The sequence below is a fragment of the Phaeodactylum tricornutum genome, chromosome 13, assembly GCF_000150955.2.
Source record: "Phaeodactylum tricornutum CCAP 1055/1 chromosome 13, whole genome shotgun sequence".
NCBI lineage: Eukaryota > Bacillariophyta > Bacillariophyceae > Surirellales > Neidiaceae > Phaeodactylum > Phaeodactylum tricornutum.
This window is the reverse complement of record NC_011681.1, coordinates 323,269-339,309: the sequence shown is the minus strand read 5'-3', so window position 1 is coordinate 339,309 and position 16,041 is coordinate 323,269. Positions and strand designations below refer to the sequence as shown.

At 45.8% G+C, this 16,041-nt stretch overlaps 10 protein-coding genes across 10 annotated transcripts; 6 read left to right on the top strand and 4 right to left on the bottom strand.

Annotated features, from left to right (window-relative positions):
- Positions 1-562: 562 nt before the first annotated feature.
- ADH_1 (alcohol dehydrogenase) lies at positions 563-1,624 on the bottom strand (the record flags this gene model as incomplete). Its single annotated transcript, XM_002181496.1, has 1 exon — positions 563-1,624. One exon carries the CDS (start codon positions 1,622-1,624, stop codon positions 563-565), a length of 1,062 nt encoding a protein of 353 aa, XP_002181532.1.
- A 290-nt stretch (positions 1,625-1,914) lies between these two features.
- PHATRDRAFT_37521 (predicted protein) lies at positions 1,915-3,740 on the top strand (the record flags this gene model as incomplete). The annotated part of the gene is made up of 4 exons (XM_002181670.1): positions 1,915-1,976; positions 2,051-3,275; positions 3,328-3,432; positions 3,516-3,740. The coding sequence occupies 4 exons, from the start codon at positions 1,915-1,917 to the stop codon at positions 3,738-3,740; spliced, it is 1,617 nt and encodes a 538-aa protein (XP_002181706.1).
- A 336-nt stretch (positions 3,741-4,076) lies between these two features.
- Positions 4,077-5,075, top strand: PHATRDRAFT_37520 (predicted protein; the record flags this gene model as incomplete). Its single annotated transcript, XM_002181669.1, has 1 exon — positions 4,077-5,075. The coding sequence occupies one exon, from the start codon at positions 4,077-4,079 to the stop codon at positions 5,073-5,075; it is 999 nt and encodes a 332-aa protein (XP_002181705.1).
- Positions 5,076-5,902: 827 nt separating this feature from the next.
- PHATRDRAFT_37519 (predicted protein) lies at positions 5,903-6,832 on the top strand (the record flags this gene model as incomplete). Its single annotated transcript, XM_002181668.1, has 1 exon — positions 5,903-6,832. One exon carries the CDS (start codon positions 5,903-5,905, stop codon positions 6,830-6,832), a length of 930 nt encoding a protein of 309 aa, XP_002181704.1.
- Positions 6,833-8,439: 1,607 nt separating this feature from the next.
- On the top strand, positions 8,440-9,219 carry PHATRDRAFT_42126 (predicted protein; the record flags this gene model as incomplete). Its single annotated transcript, XM_002181667.1, has 2 exons — positions 8,440-8,536; positions 8,633-9,219. The coding sequence occupies 2 exons, from the start codon at positions 8,440-8,442 to the stop codon at positions 9,217-9,219; spliced, it is 684 nt and encodes a 227-aa protein (XP_002181703.1).
- A 119-nt stretch (positions 9,220-9,338) lies between these two features.
- PHATRDRAFT_47338 (predicted protein) lies at positions 9,339-10,061 on the bottom strand (the record flags this gene model as incomplete). Its single annotated transcript, XM_002181495.1, has 1 exon — positions 9,339-10,061. One exon carries the CDS (start codon positions 10,059-10,061, stop codon positions 9,339-9,341), a length of 723 nt encoding a protein of 240 aa, XP_002181531.1.
- Positions 10,062-10,817: 756 nt separating this feature from the next.
- Positions 10,818-11,929, top strand: PHATRDRAFT_47337 (predicted protein; the record flags this gene model as incomplete). The annotated part of the gene is made up of 2 exons (XM_002181666.1): positions 10,818-10,826; positions 11,054-11,929. 2 exons carry the CDS (start codon positions 10,818-10,820, stop codon positions 11,894-11,896), a joined length of 852 nt encoding a protein of 283 aa, XP_002181702.1. The 3' UTR covers positions 11,897-11,929.
- PHATRDRAFT_47336 (predicted protein) lies at positions 11,920-13,732 on the bottom strand. Its single transcript, XM_002181494.1, has one exon. It carries the CDS (start codon positions 13,228-13,230, stop codon positions 12,052-12,054), a length of 1,179 nt encoding a protein of 392 aa, XP_002181530.1. The 5' UTR covers positions 13,231-13,732; the 3' UTR covers positions 11,920-12,051.
- A 249-nt stretch (positions 13,733-13,981) lies between these two features.
- On the bottom strand, positions 13,982-14,569 carry PHATRDRAFT_37514 (predicted protein; the record flags this gene model as incomplete). Its single annotated transcript, XM_002181493.1, has 1 exon — positions 13,982-14,569. The coding sequence occupies one exon, from the start codon at positions 14,567-14,569 to the stop codon at positions 13,982-13,984; it is 588 nt and encodes a 195-aa protein (XP_002181529.1).
- A 495-nt stretch (positions 14,570-15,064) lies between these two features.
- On the top strand, positions 15,065-16,031 carry PHATRDRAFT_47335 (predicted protein; the record flags this gene model as incomplete). Its single annotated transcript, XM_002181665.1, has 2 exons — positions 15,065-15,741; positions 15,838-16,031. Coding segments are annotated over 2 exons (870 nt in total), but the record flags the coding sequence as incomplete, so codon positions are not given.
- Positions 16,032-16,041: the final 10 nt, after the last annotated feature.

Genomic DNA, 16,041 nt, shown 5'->3' with positions numbered 1-16,041 from the left:
GATGTACACCTGCTAACTGTAAGAAAGAATGTACGTGATGCGACGGGTTATGTAGGCATGGTTATATGCTTTAATTAATGCAAGGATCTGAGAGCGACTTTCAAGGGCACAATAAATATGATTTCGAACTACGAAGGTACGAACAACTGCACTGGAAAATTTCTTCTTTTGTGTGCCGCTCCACGACTGCGAAGACAAACCGAATATGCATCGATAGCAAAAATTTGATTCACAGTCAGCCAAATCAGACATTTAGGTAGATACGCTAATGTTCCTCTGTAATGAACTAGACAGACTCGATCAATAATAGATCAAAGAAAAGACCACCTTTTAAATACTAATTATGCGCTGTCTCGAAAGTGGAGCATAAAGACCCTCATAAGAACAGTGACATACATGTTACAGTACCAAGGTGTCCACTCGCCCTCGAAATTTTGCTCTGGATGCAATGCAGCCGTACCAGCGAAGGAATCAAACTGGTCTGCCAGCAAAAAAAAACATTGGCCTCCACCTGCTTCTTCGAGCTACACATCTCAGCCTCGCGGGGGAAAAGTGTGTATAACTAGCCAAATGAGGTTTCTGCGGGTCGGCAAACAATTTTTCCGATGCAGTCGCATGATTTGATTTTATCTATGCCACGCTGAAAATCCTGCAAGGAAAGGAGGCTGTCCACAATGGTTTTGACCTTTCCAGAGGAAACATATTCAAGTGCCTCCTTGAGATCATTGAGAGTAGCACCAACACTACCGCAAACGGATTGCTCTTGTACAATCATTGGAATCGGATGGCATCGAAATTCGTGCTCACTTCCAGCCTCGTATCCGACTAAAACCAAACGACCACGTTTACCTAACGCACCGTCCCAGCCAACGCACGCATCCATTGTTTCACGCCGTCCAACGCACTCAAAGATGACATCTGCACCAGCCCCATATGTTGCTTGGTGGACTGCTTTGGCCACAGTCGAGGAATCTGTAGTATCAATGGATACGTCGGCGCCCAGTTCGAGCGCCAGTTTCCGTCTGGCTGGAGAACGGGTCGCAGCGATCACTTTGGCACCGTAATGATTTTTCAGAAGCTGTATGAGACCGAAACCAACGCCATTTACGCCATATACCAAACACCAATCGTCTTTCTGGACCCTTCCTATTTTGCTCGCGTGGACCGCCGTCGTTACACCACAACCAATGGGGGCGGCGTCGACGAAAGAAATATTGCTAGGTAGCGGCACGGCGTTACGAGAAGGCGCCTTGATGTATTCTGCTAGACCACCGTCGCTTATAAAGCCAAATTCGGCCTGCAGTGATCCACAAATTTGCTCGTCACCTTGCAGACACCATCGGCAGGATCCGCAACCAACGTAGTAATACAGAATGACACGTTCGCCAATTCTTGTATCGGGAACGCTGTTACCAACTTGGATTACTATTCCACAAGCTTCGTGCCCTAGTGTCATGGGAGCAACCCCTAGATTTAGCGTACCGTCGGCAAAGTGCAGCTCGGTGTGGCACAACGCGGCTGCTTGAACCTGGATTAGGACGTCGTTGTCGGCCAAGTTTGTGGGCCTGGGAATCGATTCGACCGTCAACGCAACGTTTGCGCCGTGGTAGCGAACAGCCTGCATAGGAGTGAAGCTAATTAATATGATCGGTTGCTTACTGCTTACCTCAGCAACTTTTGCCTGCTCGAAGAAAGCGTCAATACGACGATCTCGACCCCCTTGACCAACTCCTGACGGTGTGGTGCTTCTGAAACGAAGCATCTATGAAGAGTTCGTCACTGTCAAGAATGGCGCCTGTGATCCTGCAAAGATAAGCGCGAGTGAAATTTCATGTCGCGCGACAGCTATGAGGATTCACAAGGTATCACACGACTGAAAGGCCATCGTGTGACAGGAAACCTTTGTGATTTCACATGACAGGATGGTCGTCCTGTGCTCCTTCTGCGCAAAAGTTTTCAAATCTCAAGAAAGCAACGTATGGAAGCTTCAGCCTGCACTGTCCTTCATCTCGATGTGAATGTCTATGACGCATAGTCAATATGTGCACAGGAGACATCCAGTTGGGACTGGGATTCGAACAGAAGAATGGAGGAAGCCCGTCGTGGTGCCGGCAGAGCGATGTGGCACGGAGAAAGTCAAAGGTGAATTGCCTGTAGCTCGCAAGCTGCAAAAACAACAAAGGCAAATTCCGACAATCCTGTTGGTCGCCGTTCTCTTGCTTTTTTCTTTTTGCATGCTTAAAAGTTTTCGAAAAACGGTGCATCATCATGCGATACGCAGAGACCATTTGCACCAGTACTCTGATGTTAGCGAGAAAACAGTCACTTCCATTCGCCAAGCTAGTGGTATTCTTCTCCACAACAACCAGATAGGGAGGACACCAATTATTCAGCCACAAATTTTTCTACCAACTGTAAACGAGGACGGAACTACTGAAAAAAAACGTGAAGCTGCGTCACACGAGATTCCGTCAAGCAATGAAGGAATACGCGTAACGGATCAGATAGCCCCGAATATCCGCAAGACAGTCCCGAATACAGACCGAATCGCTTTTAGGTACTGGCATGAAGACGAATTGATAAGCAACCAGAAATCTTGTCGGCAGCCGCACTGGGCATTCTTTCACTTTCCTACCTGCAACGCCTTTCACGAGATGCCACTCGAACGTGAATATTTTGAAGCTTCACAAGGCCGACAGGGTTCCGGAGTAACTGAACTCGACAGCTATTATATCAACAGCGGCTATTATCGTGATGTTTGGGTGGTCGCAGGCTCTGCGTCACTTGGCAGGCTTATTCTCAAAACATCCAAATTTGAATTTGACATAAACTACAAAACCCTGCATCAGGTCCATCGTGAAGCAAACGTGATGGAGCGTTTGTCCAGCAACCCGTCCATAGTTGATATTTACGGTCATTGCGGAGGCTCGGTGGCAGCTGAAGCCATATCGTATGAAGTTGAGCGATACGTTGTCGCCGGATCAGGCTATGTGAATCCTGGCCTAGGGGCTGATCAACCCGCAGATCTTTCACCACAAAATGATTTCACGCCGTCAGAAAAATTCCGCATGGCTCTCGCCATGGCCGAATCGATTGCAGCTCTTCATGGCTATCACGGTGGTGTTATTGTTCACGACGATATCCAGTTGCGACAATGGCTGCAAACCAAAGACGGAATATTGAAGTTGGGCGACTTCAATAGAGCGTATGTCCTAGATTGGAACGACTCCACACAGGCATACTGTTCATACAACAATGGACAGGCATTTGGAAATGTAAGTATGATCTTTGCTGACCAGTTTGAGTTGTACAATTACTTCATCTGAGAGTAATCATTTTTTGGGCCAGAATCGTTCACCGGAGGAATATCAAGCCGGAGAATTAGACGAAGCGATCGACGTCTATTCCTTTGGGAATTGCTTGTACAGTCTGGTAGGTTGAACATAAAGAGCTGTGACAGCCTCCGCATTGTTTTCAAGTTAACTGACACCATTTTCTTGTTCTTGCCATACTAGTTGACTGGGCTTTGGGTCTTCTACGAAAATGAAGATGATGCTATTGTGCAAGAAAAAGTTTTGACGGGGAAGCGACCCATGATTGATATCCGCTACCGAAACCGCAGTCTTGAGGAGAAAATTTTAGTCGAAGTAATAGACGGGTGCTGGCAACCAGATCCGAAAAAGCGGCTTGACATCTTTCAGGTTGTTCGAAGACTTCGAGAAAACTCACAGGCACTTTGAATGAGGTTCCAATACCTTACAATTAGTTCGTAAATCGCTAACTGTAAACAGCTACATATAGATAGTCACAGTGTACGACCCTAATTTGCGGATCGATCAGGGCTCTCACACGAACCTTGAGGTTTTTGGTTTGCTCTTCCAATAGGATAAATCGTTCCTGTACTTCCTCCCTCTCTAGCTAGTAGAGAAATGCTACTAGAGAGGCAGCCCCCTCCCGACGTCCAACCTTCGGTTATAGAACAGCAATTATTTTATTCCTAACGTAAGGCCTGGCTTTTACGTAGAATATATATCTCCCATCACATTGGCACTGGACAGCTAATACCGTAACACAAAATGAAATTCAGGGCGAAGCTGGCGCCAGAACAAGCATCACTATTGTACCAATTGATCGGTCCTATTTCGCGCATTGCCTCGTCGTCCTCCAATGATCAGTTGCATACGGCGTCCGCGTCTTCTTGGATGAAAAATAGTTGCATGTTGTATCTGGATGAAATGGTGATGAGGCTTTCTGCTAAAGGCAAGATGACCGATACGGACGGTATTGCATGTTTTGCCGAGCTACAGGCTGGTGGTGGAATATTTTTCGAACATCGGATCGAAAGTAATGCTACAAACAACGCCATTGTCATGGAACTTGACTTGGTTCAAATGCGTACCGCCTTGCAATCTATCCAACAAGACCGGAGCTCTCTTTTTCAAGCCGACACGCTTTTATCACACGAGGTCTCGTTGGAGCATCAGTACACAGTTCTGAAGCTGGCCAAACGTAACAATATTCCATGTCTTTGTCTGGATGCATACACAAGCTCAGCTTCAAATGGAGGAATGGTTAAAGTTCACCATGCAATTCCTGTTCGTGTCTGTCGAGTAGCGGAAATGCAATACCATTTTCCACCCCAGGTTTCATTACCGGATGTCCAGCTTGAATTAATGCACGAAAATGGGAACAAACAACCGCTTCGTACCATCGTGGAACGGCTACGTCCTATCGCATCCACTGTCCTACTGAAAGGCAACATGAAAACTGGAGATCTGACTTTAAGCGTTGACACGGATGGTGCCTCAATACGAACCTTCTTTCATCGACTTATACCTCGCCCTGACGCCTGTAAAGAAAACACGACAAACATTTGCGAAGTCAAAATTGAAACCAAGAAGCTCACTTCCTGTTTACAGTGGCAGCAAAATACCAACTTAGCATCATCGGCACTATTGTGTCTCGTTGAGAACGAAGTAGTAGTCTTGCATGTTACATTGAGTCCTCGATCTGTGGGTTTCTTTACATACTATGTCCCGGTACATTTCTTGTCCAGTGATCCATGTGAGGATTGAAGGAGAAATTGCGGACTTTACCTCACAGGGGGAAGCTGGCGAAATTACAGTGGAGGCAATGTGTCTACTTAGGTGGTATTTGTTGGGGATACAAAGGCATCTTTCTGATGCCGCCCAATCTTGAGGATCCACTATGCAATCACCGTTGGTGTTTACAAGTATTTCTTGACTTGTAGGCGCGGCCCACCACTCTTACGGATTGTCAGTGGTTCATAGTGTGTATACGCTGAAGCCGGTGACTACCTATATTGGACTTGAAACTTGGAAATTCTAAGTAATTCAAATGTAGTTTGTCCACAAACCAATCATTGGCCAAGCCTAGTGCAACGGCAAAATCCTCAGCCTTGTCAATGCCAAACCTCCATTTTAGTGCAATAGGTTTCTAATGCCAAATGAATAAATCAAGCAGTAGCTGAATTTGCCATGGGGGCATACCGGCTCTGAAATTGTGCGGTTCTAGATAATACAGTGATAACCGACTAGAATTGTATAAAGGATAGCACAAGATCACTAATGTAGGTAGAAAGCAGAGCAAAACACAAATTATGGAATGATCTGCCTGAGCAGGCCAATCTTAGTCTAACGTACACATGACAGACACTTGACATGAGGTTATTCTATGGAGCAACTATCTAAACGAGTCAGCATGCATCGTCAGCGTATGCCAACCGACCGAGAACGCGGCGCAGATGACGATGAAACATTCGTATATCACATATGCTTAGTAATTGCGTCAGCTGTACAGTCTAGCCGTTCCCTTCCCTGGTTCGATGCTGAAGTACCCCTTGACGACTCTAGTTCTTAGCATAGAGATTTTATTCCTCATCATGACCGCTACCGTTGTCCCTTGCTTGGGCTTTACCTCGCCTGCCGAGACAATTACGTCTCAAAAGGAGCTCCACGACAAAATAATGAAGATTCAACGTAAAAAACTTCGAAAATGTGGAGCCATGGACGTCAAACGTCCCTTCGTCATCAAAACCCAGCTCGTGAGTCCCGATTCTTCGGGAAAATGGACTGGGGGTGACGAAAATGCCACCAGCAACGAAGAAAAGGTTCATACCAAGATTATTCATTTTCAACGACATGGTCAAGGATACCATAATTTCATCGGCAATACGTGGCGTGAACTTGGGAAAACTGTCGACATCGATAGTTCCGACCCTGATAAGAATCCTTTTGTTCACCCCGAAGTTTTGGATGCTCCTTTGACTGCGCTTGGTCGACAAGAAGCAATCGAGAAGCGGTCTGTTGCCGCCTTGATGAATCCTGATCTTATAATTGTATCGCCTTTGCACCGGGCTATTCAAACGGCACACTTTTCCTTCGCCGACCACCGTTCGCGAGTTCCTTGGATTGCGCACGAGGGCTGCCGTGAAGATTTGGGTTTCCTTGTTTGCAACAAACGACGTCCCTTGTCACAGACCAAGGAAGAGTTCCCCTACATTGACTTTTCCTATGTTGTGTCCGGTGAGGAAGATACACTGTTCAAACATGAAGAAATGGAATGTCTATTAGCCCAAGCAGACCGCGTCTACGATTTTTTGGCCAATTTTGTACGCACAAGACCTGAGCAGGAAATTGCAGTTGTTGGTCATTCGGCTTGGCTATTTAATATGTGCAATGCTGTAGTAGAATGCAACGGAGACGAAAATCTCATGGCCTGGTTTGGAACGTCGGAGATCCGATCTATGCGGGTGAGCTTTATTGAGAGTTCTAGCATGTCTAGTAAGGAATGTAAAACGTGCGATTGGTGAATACGCATGATCTGCTGCACATTAACACGTTACTCAAATAGATTTTGCATAATTTGTACCATAGTCTCCTACCGTTACAGAAAATTACTCATATTCATGTGAAAGCTATGCTTGAGCATCATCTTTTCAGTAGAAATCCAAGACTTATCATGTGTCCGCTCAAACGCGTGGTCTATTTGTATTACAGAATCAAAACACATCATTGCTCATTCTTCAGTCTCTCAAAGTGCGCAAAAGCTGCACGTGACAACTCCACGCACATGATATTGTCAATGAAACTGTAAAACTTTGTCATGTATACCTCATTAAGACATCTGCCTCAGTTGTTGCAACAGGTGAGACGACTGCTGCAAAGTAGTCCAAAACTGAGTATTATGATGCCATCTCAAGACCTAGGGCAAATGGTCAAAAAAGATTGACTTCATAGAAGCCGGAAACACTCCGCTAACACTTTTGTCCTTCAAAAGGTCTGGGAACAAGGAAAAAACGGATAACACATGCGAGTAGTCATGCCCCTCTACCGCTTTTGAATACAGAATTGCGCTTGGTGCGGGAGCTCAAGAGCTTGCAGCCGCTGCCTAGGCCTCGTGGAGTTCTTTGTTGAAACGGTTGCGCAGCGTCGCCAAGCCAGACAACGAGAAACTCAGAATCAAACGGCTGGCCGTGTAGGTATGTCGTTCCGCGCAGAAGCGACAGAAACCGTACGCCCGAAAATACAACTCTGCTCAGCGTCGACAACGCAAAATCTTGAGTGTCCCGGTAGATTTGACAAAGCCACATTGGTGTCTCTGTACCGAAAGCTTTCAAACAGATGGGTTTCGTTCTACCTAGGGTTCCTGGTAGCCTGTGGGAACGAATCCAGTGTCATAAACCTTCGGTTTGCCAATTCAGAAAGCATTCAACACATTGCTAAGGCTTGCGGTAAACATACGGTTTCCAAGCCCTTTTTTGCCGTACTGTATAATTTGGAGTCTCCTCGCCTAATACTAAAATTCGCGTTTTTCCAACACAACGAATTCATGCGTATCGGTTTCTTTTTCGTGCCAATGCTGTCCCAGTAGTTCTAACGATGAACGGCACGTGGTAGGTAGCATAAACTTCTGCTAGCATTTTTGTCAAGACAGAACGGATTCGCCAGGGGAAGGCGAATAAGGACAGAAGAGCTTTAGACCAAACTCGATAATGACTTCGTGGAATCATTGGGTGCCTGTTCTCTTTCAAGTAGAGAGGATCAAGAAACTCTTCAGAGTCATTGTCACAGTCAGTTGTCTCCGGAGTTTCAAAGTTTTACGATGCAGCATCGGAACTTTGGCTATTTTTTCGAGCGTGCGTAGTCGGCCACCGGGATTACTGGTGAACGGCAAACTGGACGACGGACAGCCCAGCCCGCCCCCAGAGACAAATTTTGGGCAGTCACAGACAACACGAACCAAATCCAGATCGGTCTTTTCGCGACCGTTTGTGTATGCTTCGTATGTGCGGTCATTCTCTTGTTGTAACTATCGCATTGCAGTTGTTGCTGTGGTTAACTGTAAGCCACTCTGAAAGATTTGTTGTACCTTCCTACCTTTCGACTCACTGCAATCAGAGAAAGACCTGTTTTTACGATGAGTATGAATATTTTTCGTCTGGCAGGAGACATGTGCCATGTCTTTAGCATCATCGTGCTTTTACTACGGCTACGCGTGGCGAAAAATGCGCAAGGTAAGACTTGTCACGGCAGCTACGTAGGGGTAACCTCACATTTTGAATGTTGTAGTCGCTCAAAGATAGCTTTATTAACGCTGCTGCTGTGATCAGGTATTTCGTTGCGAACAAACGAACTCTTTCTCTTGGTTTTTGTGACGCGCTATCTCGATCTTTTCTTCAACTTTTTTTCGATTTACAACTCCGTCATGAAGGTTCTTTACATTGTTTCGACGGCGTCAATTGTCTACACAATTCGCTTTAAGGAACCGATTAAATCTACATACGAGAAGTCCCAGGATACGTTTCTGCACTGGAAGTTTGCTGTAGCGCCGTGCTTTGCGATCGCTTTGATTACTCATTTGATTGGTTCAAAACGATTTGATATGGTCGAGCTGCTCTGGACTTTCTCGATCTACCTAGAATCCATTGCTATTCTTCCGCAGCTCATAGTTTTGCAGCGATACCGCGAGGTAGAAAACCTCACGGGGAACTATATCTTTTTCATGGGAGCCTATCGGGCACTTTACATTGTCAACTGGATTTATCGAGCGCACACGGAGAAGGGTTATAAACATCACTGGGTTGTGTACTTTTGCGGAGTGGTTCAAACGCTTTTATATGCAGACTTTTTCTACTACTATCTCAAGAGTAAATCCAAAGGTGGCAAGTTCACGTTACCAACCAAGTCCACAAATTAATGGATGACTAAATTGCTTCTTTTGGCGAAAGAATGTTTTGGTATTGCCGTCTTTGGACATGTACATTCTGGCTACACATGCTACAAGTAGTCATGATTTTTTAATCTGCTTCGAACCTGCTACCGTCTGCGTGACTTGCGCATTATTTCTTTGGTGCGGCTCATCATCTTTGTTTTCTGGGTTTTCGTCAAAAGTCTTTGACCTTCCGTCTGCATCATGGTTTGCACAGCCTCTGCTGTTTCTGGAATTTTCTTTCCTTCCAACTTTCGTCGACGAACAACCTTATGCATCAAGCTCATCGAGTCAAACTGTTGGATCAATATGTTGATGTCCTCGACGGTGGATTCTCCTTGCAGAGACGCTTTCAATTTTTCAACCCGTGTCATGTTACCCAGGCGCTCCGAAGTAGCCTTGTCTCCAATAATCTCGGCCAAACCGGTAACCGTTTTGTGCATTCGCTTGGCCGCAAGAATTTCTTTGTTGCTTCCAATGACAGGAATTTTCGAAATCCAAGATTTCACAACATCGTTAAGCTCCTCTTTCATGTCACCGATCGTCCAATCCTCCTTGTTCGCCATGGCCTGAAGCCGCTCTTTATACTTCACCTCTTCCTTCTTTTCTTGCCGATTTCTCCACCATACCAGCGGTGAATAGCTGGAGGATTCGGAAGTCGAAAACGGTAATGATTGGTGCTGACGCCTAAGCATACCTAGATGGATGCCATCACCAAAGCATGTTGTAAACCTGGTCAGAGTCGCTGCGGTCGAAACAGCTCGAGTTTGTGGCCACCGAGCTGAAACAACGGCAATGGAGCGAGCAAAACGAAAACCTGAAAGCGCCATGAACGACTGTTATGTCTGTGAGAGTAGATGAGGGGAAGACAGAGCCAGCTGCAAAGCAAGGTGGTACAAACCCAGAATGCTGGTCTAGGGAAATGATCGGCGAACGGTCTTGATACGTGATTGAGGCCGGAAATGCAGCCAAAGGAAGACGAGCAGGCGGGGCCTGGACGAGAGGACGATGGACGGCCGCACTTTCTCCGCAGATAGTAATTCCACATCCGGGTATTTTTCTCCCCACTGATTCCCTATTCGGGCCAGGCCTATGTTAGTTTCACTATTAATATTTCCGGTCACCTGTATACACTTTGAAATGTATGCATTGGTCTCGTTAAATAAAATACAATATATGTCAAGGAGCGAACAGTGATATTGATTAAAAATGAAAATTTAAATAAATGGCATTGTTCTATATATTGGAGCCATCTTCTTTTGATGGAATATATATAGTCGATACCTTACCAGGAATTCTGGAAAGGGCTAGTCAGACAATTTTTGTCGATTTGAGGGACTGCAAAGATTTGGGATTTTTTGTGATTGTGAAAGTGCACGAGTTTTCTCTACCGAAGTCAGATATCACAGCTTGTCTTTTGAAAAGCCCCTGCTTTCTCAAACTACCCACAGTCAGCCCCACTCTTACATTACAGCTAGTGATTTCGAAAGAATTGCATTTCTTTCTTTGTTCGCATTCGTTAGCTGTCTCATGGCCGCTTTAAAATCAGATTCAGAGGGGCTCTCGTTTGCAAGACTTACACGTAAATGTGTCTGGTACGTTTGTGTAGCCGCTGCCTTCCTTTCCTCGTCATTTGTATATGCCATACTGTTCCGAGGGCTCTGGAAAAATGCAAGTCTAGGCTTTCTAAGCGAAATTTCTGGAGCTTATCAGGAACTGAGGGAAACCGTGGTCGAAACTTCTCTCACTGTCAATCAATCCACTAATTTTCCCATTGCGAGTCTGCCATTGATGAAGATCGTCGGATTTACGGACAGAAAAGTTTGTTCCTATTGCCAAACGCTGGTACTATCGTTTGCTGGAAGTTGGATGCGCGCCAGACGATATTGTGATTGTTTGCCTTAATCCGACTGCAGTCGATGAATTAAATAGAGAAAATATTACATCCGTGGAAGAAGACTTCATCGAAAGTCCCGAACGCAAGCGCTTTGTTCTTGGGTTTTTCAGACAACTTATGATGAAAAGACTGCAGTTCGCCATTAAAAAGATGCGGGCAGGGGTTAGTATTCTTCTTACCGACATAGATAACATTTTTATGAGACACGTTCCCTTATCAGAGTTCTGGGACGAATCCTATGATGTCATACACGCGTACGAAGGAAGATTTCCCGTACCGGTCTTTGAGAAAATGGGATTTGTTGTTTGTGGCGGACGTCAATGGTTTCGGGCTACCAAGGGAAGCATTTTATTCCTTGAAATGGTTATGAAGTATTGCCAAAACGAACAGAAGTGCAATGATCAAATCGCGTTTAACCAGCTGATGTTAAATGATCTTCAGATGCAATGGGATAAGGATCTTTATCGATCTGATGCACCAAGGGTCAACCTTCCGGCTAACGAAGAGATGCACGGGCTCATGACAGAATCTGTTACGGGCCGATCGCTAGTCACCAACCATACTGTAAAAATTTGGAGTCGTGATTTTGCAACTCGGTGGATGGGAGATCCTGAATACTGTCCCTCTAGCAACAATTGGGTTGCAATGCCGACAAAGATGCAGTCTACTGCTAAGTTGGGCAAAGTTGAAAGCAAACTAAAAAGTTTTGATGCGTGGATTGGCTTTTGTGGAACCGATGGTACCAAACGGCGCACAAACTCCACCTAAGCAGCCGAACAATAGTAGGTTTTGGCTTCATTGACACTTTTTAAGCCCAATTGCTCTAGAAATTTTTCGCGTGTGAAAGGGTATTGACGACAATTTGGAAAATAACACCGCTACATAATGGATCAAGACAAAAACCTTTCCACACTTGAAATTCTTCATCCGTCTTCGAACGATTTCGAAGGCGAGCCACTTTTTGTTTGAGACGCGCCACCTGCAGAGGGAGAGGATGATAGCTTACTGTTAGCTACAGTTTGCTTCCCCTTTACAAACGAATCCTCAGTTCCTTTCGTAAAAATTGTAGCCTTGGAACCGTCTCCAGCACCTTTAATTTCTTCGTTTACTGCAATGTCGAAGTTGTTTATCTGAGCTTCTTCGTTCAGGGCGAATTCAGGTCGTTCGAGACCGTTGTCATCTAATTTATCTTCTTCGTCAAAGGCAGGGTCCATGCCCAATTTCCCAGCAACGTGAAAATTCCAAGTTTCTAAAGGACGAGCGACGTCACGTAGAATTAGCATTTCATTATCCTCTTCTTCGTCGGAACTGACCTCATCGGCGCTACCTCCGTAGTAGGCCTGATAGTATTCGTTTTCTTCGTCAATAGAGTCATACGAAGCTTCTTCTTCGTCGTCAATCTTTTTCCGTTTGATTTTAAATCCATTTACTAGGCTGTCTTCTATTTTCTTCTTCTTTTTGGAATTCGTTGGACCCCCTTCGGTTTCAGAAGTGCCGGCCTTCGAGGCCCTCTTCACGGAATCCGCGGCTTGAATGGTGGCAAGGTTGCTACTCTCACGGAGCTCGTCGTGTTCCTTTCTTCTCCTCCTTCGGTCGTCAGCATCGGCTTCAAATTGTTCAGCATGTCGCTTTCGGTGTCGCGCTGCTTCTCTAACCATCTCGGCTCCTTTGAGTCTTTGGTCGCGGCAGGCAATGGCCTGCTGCAATATGGTGGCTAGGAATCTATCGGCGGCAGCCGATGCCACGGCAGAAACAGATTCATCTAGAAAACCAGCGCCCTGTCTATGTAAAAGTCGGCGAGAAAGTGCAGTCGGTACAGTTGGACCTCCCGAGCCCGAGCTCTCCTCCCTTTCCTGTAGCCGTTGCAAAAAACGAAGTAGATGCTGATCTTCTTGAAGCATGGCGGTAGCGGCTGCTTGTTGCGGAGTTTGCCGCACTGAGCCAGCTGCTTGCGACCCCAATGCAGTACTGGCTAGGGCAGGATGTGCCCCAGAAGCGGATCCTCCAGCAGCACTGCCATTTGAAGCGGTAGCAACGTTACTGTTTCCTTTCCCAGCTGCCAGAAGTCTTGCGCGCTGGATCTCAATCATACGTTCGCTCATGTCGCTTCTATGTTTTCTTTGTTGTGATTGAATGCAGGCGAAGAGAAGATTTTTTCTTTTGATGAGTTTTGTTCGGCAAGTTTAAAATATAGCAACCAAGGCGCAACTCAATATTCCTTGACGAGTGGCTGCTTTAACGTTTCCCCCTATTCCATATCCTGCCAGCTTTTGAATTTGCTACCCCCCTATCAGCGTTTTTGTGAATGCTGTCAGATCCCAATTTTTACAGAGACTTTACGAAACCGAGAAATGGTCCAAGGCGTTTGCCGGAACTGTCCGCCTCCCAACAAACTGTAGGCCGATATGTTGCGTCGCAAGAGGTTCAATTTTTGCGATTGAAGTCCCAATTACAGAGGCTCTTCCGGAATCCGCAAAATCGTCTTCACAATAGAGAAGAGGTGAGCTGGGTCGGCGCAAAGCACAGATCCGGTCGGGTGTGGTCTGGGAGGGAATGGTTGTGTCGGTCCACCGCACCGGCATGCATGCAGTGAGCGTGGGACGCACGGGTCGCAGGTCTATGCGTTGTATCCAGCAGGGACACGGGTTTGTCCGCAGGGAGGAGACAAAGATGGCGAGCCAGCGGTGACGAAGAATCTGTACGTCGTACGTATTGATTTACAGAAACCTAATTAGGGGTACTTCTCCAATACTACGGTCACTTTATCACCGGCCGAAGAAGAGGTATGCAACAAAACACAACTAGTTTACAGTTGATCCACTTGCTTAGTAATGCGGTTGTACGCTACCAATTTCAAGTTTTGTCCATAGCATCTTTTTGGAATTTTGCATCCCAACTACGAAGCTCAGCTGCCATAGTTTTGTCATCCAAGATATGGATTTCTTTAGTGTTTGTCTGCTCTCCGGAATAAGTGGCTAGGCTGGAGATCTTTTGACCAATATCTCCAAACTTGTAGCTTTCTTTGCCGGTGAATTCTTGGAGCGCTCTAGTGAGTTTATCTTTTGTAATGTCGCCAAGTTGATATTTGGAATTTCCAGTCAGCGCAGCTTTCATGCGTTCATCCAATGTCCCTGCCAATACTTCCATTGCCCTTCCTGTTGCTTGTTGTGCCAACCCTACATTGATAAGTTCCAAAAGTACCTTGATAGGCATCAATCGAGTCAGCGAGGTAATACCCAAACCATACGAAATCAACAGTTTGAGCGCCAACCAAACGTCTTCCAAAAGATACTCGCCCTCCCAAGTACGTCGCAGAATCTCTTTCGATAAATCACCAAATTTGTAGCCCGCTTTCCCAGTGTAATTGGATATCTTGTCTTTTGCCAATTGATCAGCCATGCGAGTCAAGTCGCCGATTTCGTACGTGTCCTGGCCCGTCATAGTAGTCACCGTCTCTTTAGCTTGCTGGTCAAGCCATCGAGATAGATCACCGAATTCATACTTATCCTTCCCGGTCAAGCTTTTTATTCGATTTGTTGATCGCTTAGTTAAGGATCGCGTTATATCTCCAAACTTGTAGCCTTGCTTGTTTTCGGATAAGAGTGTCGATGTTGCCGCTGTAGTTACCAATCCGCGTCCCGCGAAAGGGGTGCCCAAAAAGCCATTTGCGACTGTAACTAGTACTCCCGAAACGACGATTAGGATAAGATCACAACTCTTCACCATAGATATGTTCCGAGTTCAGGTAGAAAAAGCCAGATCTTCTCTACAGATCGAAACGTTTATCTCAGAACCACATCGGTGTTGCTATGCTTTTTCTCAAAAAACGAAAACACGAAACGAAATTGACGTAAGTGCTATGGTCATGGTGTGTGACTATGTATTACGTGTCAATTCTGTGACGTCAGTGATGGATTTTCTTTCTTCTCTGGGAATATGTTCTTTGGATATCACATTCCGTATTCTATTCCATTTCATCGTTTTGACTGTGAGAAGCAAATTTTCTGTTTTGGAGGAGTACTCCAACAGCAATCGCTGGCAGAGTACGATTTGGAACACAGTGCAATTGGACAATCAGATATTCCCATCTTGACCATGGCAGCCTTGCCATCAAACGCACCGCAAACATCTTTGCTTTTCCGAAGATTATACAGGTCGTTGCTAAAATCTGCCAAGCCTTTTTGTTTCCCTTCTCCGAACGCGAAAGTCTTTTCCTGCTTGCTACATCGTGCTGGCTTCGAGGATGAAAGTTGGGAAGACTTTCTTCGGTATCGAACGCCGACGGATGCGGATGAAGCTAGCGAGCCGATGAATGAGGAAAACGAGGCGCATCACGTTCTTTTTCGTCGTCTGCTCAGAGAAGTCATTTCGGAAAACGGTGAGTTGGGCATCCGACAAATGCAGTTCCCGAGCCATATAGGAGACGCCAGTCACTTTACAAATATTATTCGACGAGAGTTTAAAGAATCAGCTGGCTGTGTCTCTTCGCACTTTGATATAATCACGCGGAAAGAAACTTCCTTTCTAGCGCTTCGAGAGCTGAACAAGAAACTGGCGTGGGCGGATATACTGGAGCAAAAAGCCCCCACTCCCCATCCCCGACAACCGGCAAGGTTCGTGAAGCCACTCTCGTTGCGACCACCATCCAGCTACTTGAGACCTGGATCATTTTTGATCGCCCATCCTAATCTTTCTGGATACTTTCGAAGAAGCGTTATTTGCATTCTGGACCACACAGGGGAGAACGAAAACCGGGACGAGGTCCCGACATCAAACTATGGAACTTATGGATTGATTGTCAATCGTCTCGCTACATCGTCATCATCTGGAAAGACTTTGTCTCTGGAGGAAGTTCTAAAACCACTTCCCGATGACATCATGCAAGCCTTTAGTGGATCTTCGGTACGGGAGGG